Below are 14,166 nucleotides of genomic sequence, written 5' to 3' on the forward strand. Positions count from 1 at the left end.
TCTATATATAATTAAGATCAATTTTTAAAATTTACCAAAATAGAAAATACCGTTGTTTTCTTATCTTGTACATCTTAGCCACTCTAAATATCCCGCGTGGCCGCGTCCACATCACGTGACCTTTTGAGGTTCAATGCACTCTTTCTCTGCTATCTTCAGTCCCCTCCATTCCGGTGAACAACAACTGAAATGCAAATGCAAATGCAAATGCTACTTCCACAACCAACTCCCTCTCATTTTCACACTCCCCTTCCTCTTTCTTCTTCTGCTTCCTCTTTTTTCTTCTTTCATCTCCCAAAACGAACCCGCAAACCCAAATTCCTCATTCGGAGCTCCAAACTCGAACCCGCAACCGACGCCCAAACCCTCCCAACCTCCGCCATCCAGCGAATTGCCGATAAGCTCCGCTCCCTCGGCTTCGTCGACCAAGCTCCGGCGTCTTCCGGGGCCTCCCCTCCGTCGTCATCCTCCGCCGCCGTTACAGCTGGAGAGATTTTCGTTCCACTTCCAACCCGCCTCCCGATTCACCGAGTTGGCCACACCATCGACCCGAGCTGGAGCACGCCGGAGAATCCTGTTCCTGTCCCCGGCATTGCCCTCCTGAGGCAGAACGAGCTCGCCAAGAGGAAGGAAAACGCGGAGGAGAAGAGGAGGAGAGCGAGGGAGGCGGCGCGGGAGAGGGCGCCGACGCTGGCGGAGCTGAGCCTTTCGGACGCGGAGATAAGGCGGCTGACGACAGCGGGGCTGGGGATGAAGCAGAAGCTGAAGATAGGGAAGGCGGGGATTACCGAAGGGATCGTGCAGGGCATACATGAGAGGTGGAGGCGGTCGGAGGTCGTGAGGATCGTTTGTGAGGATATTTGCAAGTTGAACATGAAGAGGACTCATGATTTGCTGGAGGTAAAAGGAAAAGTGTATAATTGTGATGCATTGTTGGAGTAAAAGAGTTTTCCTTTGAAATTTGCTGTTTTGGATATGGTAGTGGAAAATTTTCAGTTTTGGATAGGAATAGGATAGTGGATGTTAAGAAATTTTCATTTGTGCTGTTTATTGCTTCCCCAACCTTCATTTTCGTTTTATCCAATCAAGAGAAAAGTTAACAAGGGAGGGTGATGTGCATGAAAAGGTTTTACACACTACAAAATTCTGTTATATAGTCTCAGCCAGTTGTAAATGAATTTATCAAGAAGAAAGACTTCACTGAAAATAAATTTTATGGATGAAGCATGTGATATTCTATTTCTATCAAAGATTCATTATCAGTCTTTCACTCCACAGCTTAAATTATCATAGTTTAGCTAAGCAGATACCACATACAACCAGTCCCCAACCTTTTTAGACGAATTTTAAAATTCTCTATGATAGCTCCCTGATGTTCAATTCTTCACCTTAGATCCTGTACATCTCTATTTCTCTATTTATTCTCATGTTAAACTTGGTTTCCCAATTTCCATTAAGCATATTTTCTTTAAGGTTTAATTACTCTGTTGGTTTCTATAGTTTCACAAAATTTTTAATTAAGTCCCTGTACTTTTTTTTAATGGAGTCCTTGCACCAATTTTTTTTTTTAATTGGATCTCTACACTTTTGTTTTCCTTATATTTGGGTCCCTGCACCAACTTTTTTTTTAGTTGGGTCCCTATAAAATTAAGCCAATTACTACCAAGAGGGACCTAATTGAAAAATTTTTTTGTATAGGGATCCAATTAAAAGGAAAAAAAATATTGGGACCTAATTGAAAATTTTGCAAAACTATAGGGACTAACAGAGTAATTAAACCTTACTTTAATTAAGATCTATTTCATATGCCATAATTTGATATTACCTTATATCTAAATTTTAACTGTTCTTCATTCGTTGAGCATGCTGGAATTTTAATAGTGATATTTCTTTTCAGAAACTTCATTTCCTCTCTAAGAGGGTTCTTTATTTAGGTTTTGATGTAATTTAAAATCTATTGGACACTAGACTGGTAAGTGTTTTTAGTTGTGAGCTATTAATAATTAATTTGGTGTTGTAAAGTAACATGATAAGGATATTTATAAAAACTAGCTTCAATTTGGTTTATATCATATTAAGTTTATCTTCTCAAGTTTTAACCTATCCATTCTAATTGTGAGAAATTACTGCTCCTGATATGATGTGGTTAGTCCTGACAATAGATGGTTCAGATTTAGGCACTTCTAATTATTGTAAGGTTTTACATGTAAGTGCATCATAGTTTGCATACTTGCAAGACTATTTCCACTAATGAGTATTCATTTGTTTTCAGTATTATATAATTTGGTAGAGTAGATAGTCAAATTAGTTCTTGAAAGATTACCCAATATCCAAATTGGTCCTCAAAAGATTAAATTAATCAAAATTGTGCTCGAAAGATTTAAAATTAATCACGTTAGTCCCTCCGTCCACAAAGAGTTTTCAGACTCATGATTTGCTGGAGGTAAAAGGAAAAGTTTATAATTGTGATGCATTGTTGGAGTAAAAGAGTTTTCCTTTGAAATTTACTGTTTTGGATATGGTAGTGGAAAATTTTCAGGTTTGGATAAGAATAGGATAGTGGATGTTAAGAAATTGAGTTGGTACTGGTTCAAATTTGCTGATGCATTGTGATTACTGAATTTGGAAAAATGGTGCTGATGCAGCCACAACTGCCGTTGCAAAACAGTTGGGGAAACCATTGCAATAATTGTTGTGGCAATATGCTGTGGTTGCAAGCTGAAGCTTTAACTGCGGATGGTAATATGAGAATTGGAATTGAGAGTTTGGCAAATGTGATTGATTGCTGTTAGGTTTGGTTATAGGTTTTCCGATCTGAGTCATTTGTAAGGACTCCTGCATTAGGTTGTTGATACCTTAAAGTTAAAGTGGTCCAATTCCTTCCTTAAACCTTAATTCTATTACAAAAAATCTTTGGCAGATATGTTAACAATATGTTTTGAAAAAAAGAAAAAAGAAAGAAAATTGCTCAGCTAAAATGCAAGGAACTCCTCAATTGCAAAAAGTTTCATGTTCAGAACTCAGCTATTCGTTGTGTTTAACTTACAAATCTGAGGTGCTAATTCTCTATAATGTGAAAAAGAAAAGAAAGGAAAAGAAAGGGATTTTATGTGCGTGTGTTGTGGGGTGTGGTTTCATTGCAATGGTTCAATATGGATAAAGGACTCAAGCTATCAAGCTTTGAAGCATGGAATATAGCTAGGAGTTAGATGCATTTAGCCTTAAGAAATTATCCAATCTTGTTTTTGTGCCTCTTATACAATTAAGAACTTTAAATTGTTTGGGTATAATGTGGTGTATAATTGGGCATATCAGCATTATTTTATCTGCATAACCGATCCTCCACCTAGTAGAGAATTAACTTTTTGTTGTTGTTATGTTGGTGTCTCACATACAATAATCTGATTATATCCTTTTCACATTGTTAGAGAAAAACTGGAGGCCTTGTTGTTTGGAGATCTGGAAGTAAGATACTATTGTATCGAGGGGTTGATTATAAGTATCCTTATTTCCTATCAGATGAAGTTTCGGGACACAAGAACATTGATAATGTGTTGCAACTTTCAGAGCATAGTGACGATAAAGATTTTGACGAAAGACAGAGCCATGCATCTAAAATGAATTTAGTTACAAATGCTGACCAAAGGTCTGACATCAAAGCAGCAAAGCCAGCTTTGATAAAAGGTGTTGGTAATCCTAATAAAGTACGATTTGAGTTGCCAGGTGAGGTTGAGATTGCGGCAGATGCTGACCAGTTATTAATTGGGCTGGGGCCACGTTTTACTGATTGGTGGGGATATGACCCTCTACCTGTTGATGCTGATCTGCTACCTGCTGTTATACCTGGATATAGAAAGCCTTTTCGCCTACTTCCATATGGTGTGAAGTCTAAGCTAACTGACGATGAAATGACCACGTTAAGGAGACTTGGCAAACCCTTACCATGCCATTTTGCCTTGGGTAAGTTTCGGCTGTTTGGCCTACTTTTTCTTATGTGACCAGTATTGTGTAATTGCCTTTCTATGTTCTTTTTGTTTTCAGGTAGAAACAGGAAACATCAAGGATTGGCTGCTGCAATTATTAAATTATGGGAAAGATGTGAGATTGTCAAGATTGCCATAAAGAGAGGTGTGCAGAATACTAACAGTGAGATTATGGCTGAAGAGATAAAGGTTTGTTATTGATTTTGCTGACAATTTTCAGAGTTCATGAAGTGTAGCACTTCCATTATAAATATCAAATTAGATGTTAAAATGGTGCTGCCAATCCGTCTTCATTGATGGCTGCTCTGTCTAGTTCCATATGTTGCATATTAATGCTATGAGTGACTGCAGTTATTTGAGAACATGGCTCAAGATGATATTTCACCTTGATTGGTAATTAAATTGACATATTTGCTGTCATTCTTCTGTTCTTGCTGTTTGCTGAAGTGATGGACTTGCTGTCCTTGGTAAATCAATTTTCTACTTTTCTTCTGTTTAAACATACCGGACAAAGTAGATCCTAGATATGTTTACGTTGTGGCATTTTTCTTGGATGCTTCCATTTTTTCACAAAGAAGAATAAATTTTATTAGAATAGAAGAGAATATGAAAAGGGTATATGTAAGACATAAAGCCTTAGCTATGTAACAATGCATGCCAATCCCTTGAACCCCATTAAACAGCCCATGTGCTATGTACCAAAAGAAAACCAGAAAGATAGCCCTATCCCAAATGAAATCAAAAGTTGATAAGAAAACATTAGGCTTCCTAATCTCCTTCATACCATATAAACCATTTTCTTGGATGCTTCAAATCATCATGTGATGGAAGTTGCATTTGCATCATTAGAAGTTCATAATTTCATTGTTTTATTGCAAGTCTCCAAGACACAACTCAACAGTGGTAAGTAATTTCTTCTTTTAAAAGAAGCATAAATATGTTCTTTCCTTTTTTAAACTCTCTTAATTGTCCTGTGATTAATTTAAATTGACATGCTTAGAATAAATAAATTGGCATAGAATGTGGTTTGGGCATGTTTGGAAAAGGCCAAGAGAGCATCTAATGGAAGTGTCTAGGGTAGATAGAGATCCAAGAAAACTCCAAATGAGCTTGTTAATTACCTAAGGAAAGTGGAAGTCCACTAGCTATTAAGGGGGAAGAACCACTATCCTTAAATGCAACATCATGCATCCCATACTACTCAATATAGGACTTTGGACACCTAATACCCAAGTCCCCAACAGAGCTTTATCATTAGACACTTAATTATAAATGGGCTGAGTATATAAAATATTCATAACAAGGTGCAATGACATCATTTGGTCCATGTAGGACTTCACCTTGTAGGATAAGAGTTTTTTGTTGTTGTTATAATAAGGTTCTTGTTAGATTTAACCTCTGTCAAGCGGGAAGGCAAAGCAGACCTCAACTCATGTTTATGAGGCTTCTTTCTCCTATTTATTGGTCCAGGGAGAAGAGTGGAGAGAGAGAAAGGGCAGGGGAGGGCATTTCAGATAAATAAGACATAATCTAGTTTCAATAGCAAAACTTATATATAAAATGATTATATCTCAATTTCAGTTTAATAACATATCTACTTTTCTACAGCACCTGACTGGTGGGACTCTCCTGGCTCGGGATAGAGAATTCATTGTCTTGTATAGAGGAAAGGACTTCTTGCCTTCTGCAGTATCTTCAGCAATTGATGAACGGAGAAACATTGAGTTATCCAAACTAAAGGCTGAAAGCAGTTCTTCAGATGCAGTCACTCCAGGCAAGAAACATGGAGCTATAGAGTGTGTTTCAGAAGGAAGTGGTACTACCTCCCAGAAGGGTACAGCAATTGTTGAACAAGGAATGTTCACTGATGCTGAGGCAACTATCAAAAGGAATAGCATCAAGTTGTCAATGGTATGATTTCATCATCAAACTTCAACTTTCTATCTTTTACATGAGTGTTTTAGTGACATGATATTCTTCTTACACACAGGCATTAGAAAGAAAAGCAAAGGCTGAAAAACTTCTAGCGGAGCTGGAAAATGCAGAGTGCCCACAAGAAAAAGAAATTGATAAAGAGGGTATTACTGAAGAAGAGAGATACATGTTGCGGAAAATTGGCTTGAAGATGAAGCCCTTCTTGTTATTAGGTGATTCTAGAGTATGATGGTTGAATTTTGAAGCATAGATTCACAAATTCTTTGAACTAAATAAATTAGACTTCTAGAGACAAAATCTATTACTAAATAAGTCCTGTTTTTCATTATCAGGTAGACGAGGGGTTTTTGATGGAACGGTGGAAAATATGCATCTTCATTGGAAGTATAGAGAACTTGTGAAGATAATATGTAATAAGCGAAGTCCAGAAATTATTCATCAGATAGCTCAGACCTTAGAGGCAGAAAGTGGTGGAATATTAATTGCAGTAGAGAGAGTGAACAAGGGATATGCAGTCATTGTATATCGTGGAAAGAATTATAGCAGACCTGCTAGTTTGAGGCCTAAAACGCTTTTGAATAAAAAAGCTGCCTTGAAGAGATTCTTAGAGGCACAACGTCGTGAGGTAATATTTTTATTTTAAGTTGGATTCATGTAGGAGTGTTAACTTTCTATATTGTGATAAGACACGTTTTAATTTTTATTATGATTTATCTATTCTATATGATGACAACAATTTTAACAGGATGAGTATAAGCTTTCTATTTTTCTGTCTTAATTTTATCTTTTTTAAAAGAAGATTAATAAAAGGTTATTTTATGTTTTAATGTAAAATTTTAGAGGCTTCAATCCATTAGGGAAAGGCTTGATTACTGTATTTGTAAAATTTTAAAAAATACCTTTCAATGTTGTATAATACAGCCTTTATTGTGAAGCAGAATTCTTGCCTGAAAAAAGATCATGAAGAGAGAGGAAAATTTGTGCCTTTTTTGGTACTCATCCATTTCTTCAAGAAAAATCTCATGCCAAAGATAAAATATAACAAAACATAAATCATTTTCTTGTTCCTCTTTGGTTGAAACCTATCTTCATTTTGATCTATAAAAATCACATCCAATATTCATTATAGATAGACTCATACTAGTTGAACACTAGGTTGTAACATGGATACTCATACTAGTTATGCATTTGTACCTTTGAAAAGGAATTGACTGCTGACATTAACATTCAATATATGTCACTGCCTTATTCCTTCATCCTTATTTCCTCTTGCAGTCATTGAAGCTTCATGTTTTGAAGCTAGATAAGAATATAAAGGACTTGAAACTTAAGATGGTGAGTGGTTTTCTTTTTTTCAGTCAATAATGTATTGTAATTGTTGCTGAGATGCACATCCCCCAATTTCAATTAAGGAATTTTATGAAATGATTTGAATAGGATAAAGATAAGGAGGCTAACAGTAAGCATGAAGCTGAAGGGATGAGAGTTGACATGGTGAGTTTTTATTTTACTTTAACCATACAATATAGTTACCAACTTTATGATATTATCATTTTTTCTTACATTATGCAAAGGTGGATGCAAAACCTATCATAAATGTCTAGGATCAACAACTGAACTCAAATTTTCATTCTCTATATTCTGAAGTAGTCTCAACAGTAAGACTACAATCAAAGTATGAGCAATTTGCATCAGTTTATTACATTTTGTGAATGCCTTGATGTGTTATGTACTTATATAGTTATATTTGAACTCAAGGTACATGCTGAAGGTTTTTTTGTTTTTTTTTGTTTTTAATTTTTTTTTTACTGTGTATGATTATAATCATGCCAATTCCCCTTTAGTTCAAAAGAACCACCGCATAATAAAAAATTTTCTTTCCATCTCCTGTTGGCTTACACATTCAACATTATTTTGGGACCTGTTTATTTTTCTTAAGGTTCTTAATTCAACTGTTAAATTGCTATTGGTTGTAATCACATTAGATACTCATTACAAGTAAAGAGGTTAACTTGCCTACAAGGAGTAGCATTGTGGTGTTTTCTGTGTTTCATGGCATGCAAAGGTGAGTCAAGTGTTACTAACTTGGTCTGTTTCTGTCCTCATGGAAATTACCTAACACATGATGTAAAAGAATTTCTTGTGTTGGTAATGAAGAAGATAGGAGAGAACCTACATGAGTGTATTTTCTTTGTACATATTTAGGGAGAATTCTTATTCCAGTGATGTTCATGGTATACTTCTGTAAAGAACAGAACCTAACGTACTTTGTCTGTTTGCCATGATTTCAGGGATCTTTCTCAAATTCCGTAAACTTGAATTCTCTAAAAGAAGTTTCTATTGAAAATCAAGAATCAAGACAGAAGCAGATGATTGATGATGATGGAACTCGTCAAGGTGAAGAAGAATCTATGTCTGATTTGATTATTGAAAAGACACAGGCAAGCATTTTATGGTTGTCAAAATAAAATTCTTCAACTCTGCCCTGGATTATCATCTGGTTATATCACTGATTTCTTTCACATGTTTTTATTGGGTTTCTTTCTAAAATATTGATTTAGTTTATGTTTTGTGGATTTCAGTTGGATGGAGTGAGTGTCTCTGCAGTTGATACCAGGCATGGTATCTCTAATAACAATCCACCAGAATCATCTGACATGTCATCAAAATGTGACCCTGAACCATCCGTTCCAGTGAAAAATACGAGTTCAAAAGGGTTGCCTATTAGACCGGTGTATCTTTCCAACAGAGAAAGACTTCTTCTAAGAAGGCAAGCCTTAAAGATGACAAAGCGACCTGTCCTTGCCATAGGTATTTCCCATCTTTACAAGTCCATGTATCCTGCCAAGGGCTTTGGTTTTATAAATTGTAACTTAAACCAGTGATAATTGCTTTACTCCTTTTCCCCCTTGGCTTTCTGCTATAGTGGCAAAACTATAGCTATAGTGGCAAAACTATAGCTTGTTTTGTCAAAGATAATATAATCGGAAGAAGTTGTAAAAACTGTTATCCCTCTTCCTCACGTTTAGTTAACAGTGAATCTTCTCTCAATATCAACCTTTTTGAAAAATTTCATTCTAAATGATGTATTAAGAACCCAAGGGCCCTAGAATTTATCTTTCACGCCTTGCTTATGTTTTTTTGGTTTAAGTTACTCGAATACTGAGCAAATTGGATGGAATATCATATCTTTATCTTTCTGCTGTTACTTTGTCTTCAGGAAAGAGCAATATTGTTACTGGTGTTGCAAAAGCAATCAAGACTCATTTCCAGAAGCACCCTCTTGCCATAGTTAATATTAAAGGAAGGGCAAAAGGCACCTCAGTTCAGGAGGTGGTGTTCAAGCTAGAGGTACCCAAGTTGAAGTTCCTTTGGACCTTCCCTTTTTCCCATATCTTCGTCTTTGCATTATTCCTGTGACCTGAGCCATTGTACAGATCCTGAAATGCTTTTGGTTATTCTTTCAGCAAGCAACTGGTGCCGTATTAGTCTCTCGGGAGCCAAACAAAGTTATACTTTATAGGGGTTGGGGGGCAGGAGAGAAACCTAGAACCAAAATAAATGATATAGAAGTTGAAGAGGGAGAAACTTCTAAGCCTACTGTCTCTCCTGAACTGTTGGAAGCCATCAAAGTTGAATGTGGATTGTTGTAAGTAAAATAGAATGCAACCCTTGATCAAGCTATTACCTGTCGCTATTATTCTTCACTTGGAACATTCTGTGTTTTTGTTGTCATACTTTTGTATTTATAGGAGAGTGATGAATTCATAAAGAAATTGGGAATAGTGGGTGCTGCAAATTGGAAATTATTTGAGGGCCATAAGTTTACTTACGTAAGAAAACCCAGCAAAAACCAGCAGGAACCAGAAGAAATAAGGGACAATAGGATCGATCCCCCAGTGCCTGTTGTCTGTGTTAACCCGGCAAACATTTTTCTTCCTGGGACTGAATTTAAATGTCTCATGTATATAAACGTTACCAGGCAATGGCTTTAGTCATTTCCTACTTTGCAAGCTCCATTGTTTTTTGTTATGCCTCAAGGACTTAACACTCAAAAGTTCAGTCATTATAAGCTGTAAAAGACAGAAGAAAGGAAGAGAATATTGAGGATAGAATTAGAATAGAATGTGTTATATGGAATTGGATGCACAGTAAAAGGAAAAAGACCAAGTTTGTTTTTGTCAGAATATATTAGAATATTTATATATTAGATTGTCAGAATAAATTAGGATATTTGTATATTTAGATTGATATTAGATTGATACTCTTGTTAATGATAGGGTAGTGTATTGATATTAGATTGTTTATTATTTGTATGTCAAGAGTTCAGTTTTTTTTCTTTTTGTCTAAAAATATTTGGAGACAATAAAAATCAGCTTAAAACAGTTCAAAGTTATCTTATTTTGTATTTATTAATTATGGTTGTAATAATTAGATAATATTAGATGTAATAAGAGTATAATTATAGATGTTATCTATATAAAATTATTCCAAATAGGATTCTTCCAAATCTAAGGAAGATTTTGACAAAGATTTTGTTGAGAAATTAAAGGAATGGAATAGTAAAAATCACAAAATTATCACCTGGTTCCATAATACTTTCACCCCTAGTTTGCGCGTTTTGAAATTCCTAAAGAAGTATGTTGGCAAAAAGTTACACTATTTTTAATCTCTCACTTATGTACCAACTAATAAAGGAATTCCATCACTACATGGCATTCTTGCTAGATGAAAATTATTTGGGATCAATTGATATCTTGCGCATCTATTTTTAACGATGTAACTAACGCTAAAGCATAAGAGGATTATCGCAATCGCATACTTCATATTCAGTTTCTCATGGTACTTACTAATAACTGAGTCCGTCCGAACTTCTCTACTCCATCAGAGTCTCTTGCCAAGCCTTGAAGATACTCTTCTTTGTCTTGTGTCTAAAGAAACACGGTTGGGGTTGACTAAATCTAAGTTTGAGACTATTTTTTGTGGTTATCGAGAAAAGGAAAAATTTGTCATACTTGCAAGCAAAAATGTTACATTACTTCTAACCTATTCTATTACTATTGCAAGCTCTCAGCATTTTTTATTACTACTTGTTCTATGTTGCTAACCACGTTCAAATTGGAACAAATATCATCCTCATTCCAACTCCCTCAGGCCTGCGCTTATAACTATCATTGCTGCCACTGACTCCTCCGCTTCTGGTAGTCTATCTCTTGTCTCTCCAATCGACATTGAGTCCTTTAAGCAATTTCTCCCCTTTTTTGATAATGCTTCTACGACTCTGTCCACCGCATCAGGTAACTTTAAATGGTATTTGATTCTGATTACTTTAATCATATGTTCTTTTTGCGTCATATTTTTTCATTTTTGTCTACCAATATCATAGTCCCTTCTATTTACACTGTTGGTGGGTCCCTTATGCATGTGAAACATAAGGATAACCTTTTCAGATACTTATTTCATTCCCAAATTAAACTTTAATCTTATCACAGCTTTTGGTTATCGTGTGTAGGATTCGCATATGGGACATATCATTGGGACTAGATGTAAAGTCAAAAGACAATTTGAGTTCCAAAATCTTCGTTTTCCTTCTACCTCTAATCACTATGTTGTTTCTGTTCTTTCTACACTTTACTTGTGCCATCATTGTTCTGCTAATAGTTCTTTAAAATAATTGTATTTCTTGTCAAACTACAAAACAACTAGCTTTATCTTTCAATAATAATTCATTTTTCGCTAATTCTTCTTTTGATCTTATACACTCTAATGTTTAGCATTCTGCTTCCACGGCTTCTATGGAGAGGAGCTCACTGTTTGTTTGTGGTGTTTATTGATGAATTCTCATTTTGCTACTATGATTAAAATACAAAATTTTTGAAGTCATTAAAGTTTCTTGGTGTGATAATGCTATGGATTACTCTAACTCCAAACTTCTAACTTTTCTTGTTAAACAGATACTTTGTCTGAATTTTTTTGTCCCGATACGTTTCAATAAAATGAAAGAATGAAAGAATTGAAGAGTGTTATTTTCAAAGACAGATGGACTCACAATCATAAGAAAAAAGTTTAGCTGAACTCTAAAGCAAAATATATTATGATCTGGGCTCTTATTAAACTTGATTAAAGATGCTTCATGAAGGGGATAAAGAAGTCAAAGAAATGAAGATCAACATATTGGTAGATAGATATGAAGACTTAAAAAAATGAAAGGAGAAAGCATTAGTGAGATGATGTCAACTAAGAAATCTTACAATAGCTTCAAAAACACTCAAAAGATTTTGAGAAGTCTCCAAAGATATGACTTCCTATGACAATAGCCATAAAGCAAGCAAAAAATTTAAAGACTCTTTGGACCAATTTTTTGGTTCATTAAAGCTCATGAGTATGAGCCTGAGATAATTAGAATGATGTCACCAAGAAAACTAAGTCTTTATCCCTTCAATCTTAAAAAGGGGAATGCATTGGTAATCAATAAGGAATCATAAACTGACGATTTTGATAACAATGATGACCAAGATGGGAGGGATGAACTAGCTTGCTTCATAAAAAAACCCACAAAATCTTGGTGTAAGCAAAGAAAAGATAACTTATAAAAGGACAAAAAGACTAAATAAAAGTTAAATTCTGTCACATGCTATGATTGTTGAGAGAATGTTCATTTTAAACTTGACTGTACAAAATTTACACACCCTCCCCCCTTCTCCCAAAGAAGAATAAGAGGAGAGAGGGAGGGGGACCTTAGCTACTCGAAAGAAGAAGCTAAAAACGATGTGCAGATTAATGACATGGCAAACATGAAATTAAGGTAACTATTTTTACGATTAATATTTTTTACTTTAATGTCAAACATGTATGAAGAGCTTTCAAACAAATATAAGAAGCTATTTAAAACATATCTCGAAATGAAAAAATATTATGAATCTAATCTTTTTGAAGTAGAGAAACTTCTAAATATGAGAAATGATAATGAAATCTTGAAGAAGAAAAATGGAATATTACATGATTAGATAGAAGTTTTTTTAGAAGAATCCTTTAAAAAAAGATTAGATTCATAAGGAAGAAATTTCTGAGTTTGTTAAGACAAATAAACTTATCTAGGGCTATTAAAATGGGTTAAATATGTTGAACCATCCCGTTTACTCATTTAAATTTTAGACTAAACGAGTTAAGCCAGTTGTCAAAAGTGTGGGAGAAAAATGAGTGGAGAGAGCAGGGGAGACCGAGGCAGTGGAGATGATGGAAGGGTTTTAGAAGGAACCGTTCTTGTTGGTGGCCAGGTCAGCGGGGATCTTGATCCAGGTTTTACAGATGAAGCTTCGAAGGGCAAGAGTGTTATGGAGGCTAGTGGAGTTTCTGGTTTGGACCAAAGTAAGGTGTCGGGGGGCGCCATGGAGTCTAAAGGGCAAGGAGCAGCTTAGGGTATGGGAGATGGGGAGAAGAAGGTAAAGGGTAAAGAACCTTTCAAGGTTTCTTTTCGAGACAAAGTAGTAGGAGAATCCTCGGCTAGATTTTCTCACGGGGTAGACTCTCTTGATGAGGACAAAATGGCAACCATTATTGATGGAGAGATACCTTGTGTGGTCTTTACAAAGGAAGCCAGAATGATCCTATATGCTCATACAAGGATGCCATTATCATTAAAGTCCTCGACAAAACCTTTAGCTATTCCGCCATTACACACAAGCTAAGAGGAGTTTGTAGAACCAAATGAGGTTACGAGATGTTAGACGTTGGTTTTGGATATTTTCTCATCAAGTTTGATTTGCGGGAGTATAGAGAATGCATGCTACTCGGAGGGACATGGATAATCGCTGGTAATTATGTGGCGGTTAAGCCGTGGTGTTTGTCGTTCCGCTCGTGTGAGGACACTTTTGGTTCTACCTTAGTCTGGATAAGAGTCACAGGCCTTATCATATGGTACTATAATGAGAAAGCTATCTTGAATATAGCTAGAACATTGGGGAAGCCGATCAAGGTTGACTTAGCCACCAAATCGGCTGAGCGCGGGAAATATGCACGTGCATGCATTCAAATTGATCTGAAATAGCCGGTGAAACGGAAAATCATGGTAGATGGTTTTGAGTACAACATCGAATATGAGAATTTGCATCTCATTTGTGATAAATGCAATTGCTTTGGGCATGTGACTTGAGATTGTGGTAAGATAGAAGAGAAAGTGGTTCGGACAACACCAGAAAGCTTGAGTGAACCATAAGAAGAAGACAAAGGAGCAGAAGCTGGAGAGCAG

At 35.7% G+C, this 14,166-nt stretch overlaps 1 protein-coding gene across 1 annotated transcript; it reads left to right on the top strand.

The window, feature by feature from the left end:
* On the top strand, window positions 116-10,255 carry LOC107643976 (CRM-domain containing factor CFM2, chloroplastic). The gene is made up of 13 exons (XM_016347739.2): window positions 116-900; window positions 3,429-3,960; window positions 4,042-4,172; window positions 5,592-5,894; window positions 5,974-6,130; window positions 6,251-6,543; window positions 7,194-7,253; window positions 7,356-7,412; window positions 8,210-8,359; window positions 8,501-8,729; window positions 9,139-9,269; window positions 9,386-9,567; window positions 9,671-10,255. The coding sequence occupies exons 1-13, from the start codon at window positions 190-192 to the stop codon at window positions 9,687-9,689; spliced, it is 2,955 nt and encodes a 984-aa protein (XP_016203225.1). The 5' UTR covers window positions 116-189; the 3' UTR covers window positions 9,690-10,255.

Source organism: Arachis ipaensis, chromosome B05, assembly GCF_000816755.2.
Source record: "Arachis ipaensis cultivar K30076 chromosome B05, Araip1.1, whole genome shotgun sequence".
NCBI classification, from domain to species: domain Eukaryota; kingdom Viridiplantae; phylum Streptophyta; class Magnoliopsida; order Fabales; family Fabaceae; genus Arachis; species Arachis ipaensis.

Bases quoted from the DNA above. Each gene is read 5' to 3' on its own strand.
- LOC107643976 (XM_016347739.2), top strand. From the start codon at position 190: ATGCAAATGCAAATGCAAATGCTACTTCCACAACCAACTCCCTCTCAT. The intron at 3,961-4,041 runs GTAAGTTTCGGC...TTTTGTTTTCAG, and splicing joins ACCATGCCATTTTGCCTTGG to GTAGAAACAGGAAACATCAA. The intron at 8,360-8,500 runs GCAAGCATTTTA...TGTGGATTTCAG, and splicing joins TGATTATTGAAAAGACACAG to TTGGATGGAGTGAGTGTCTC.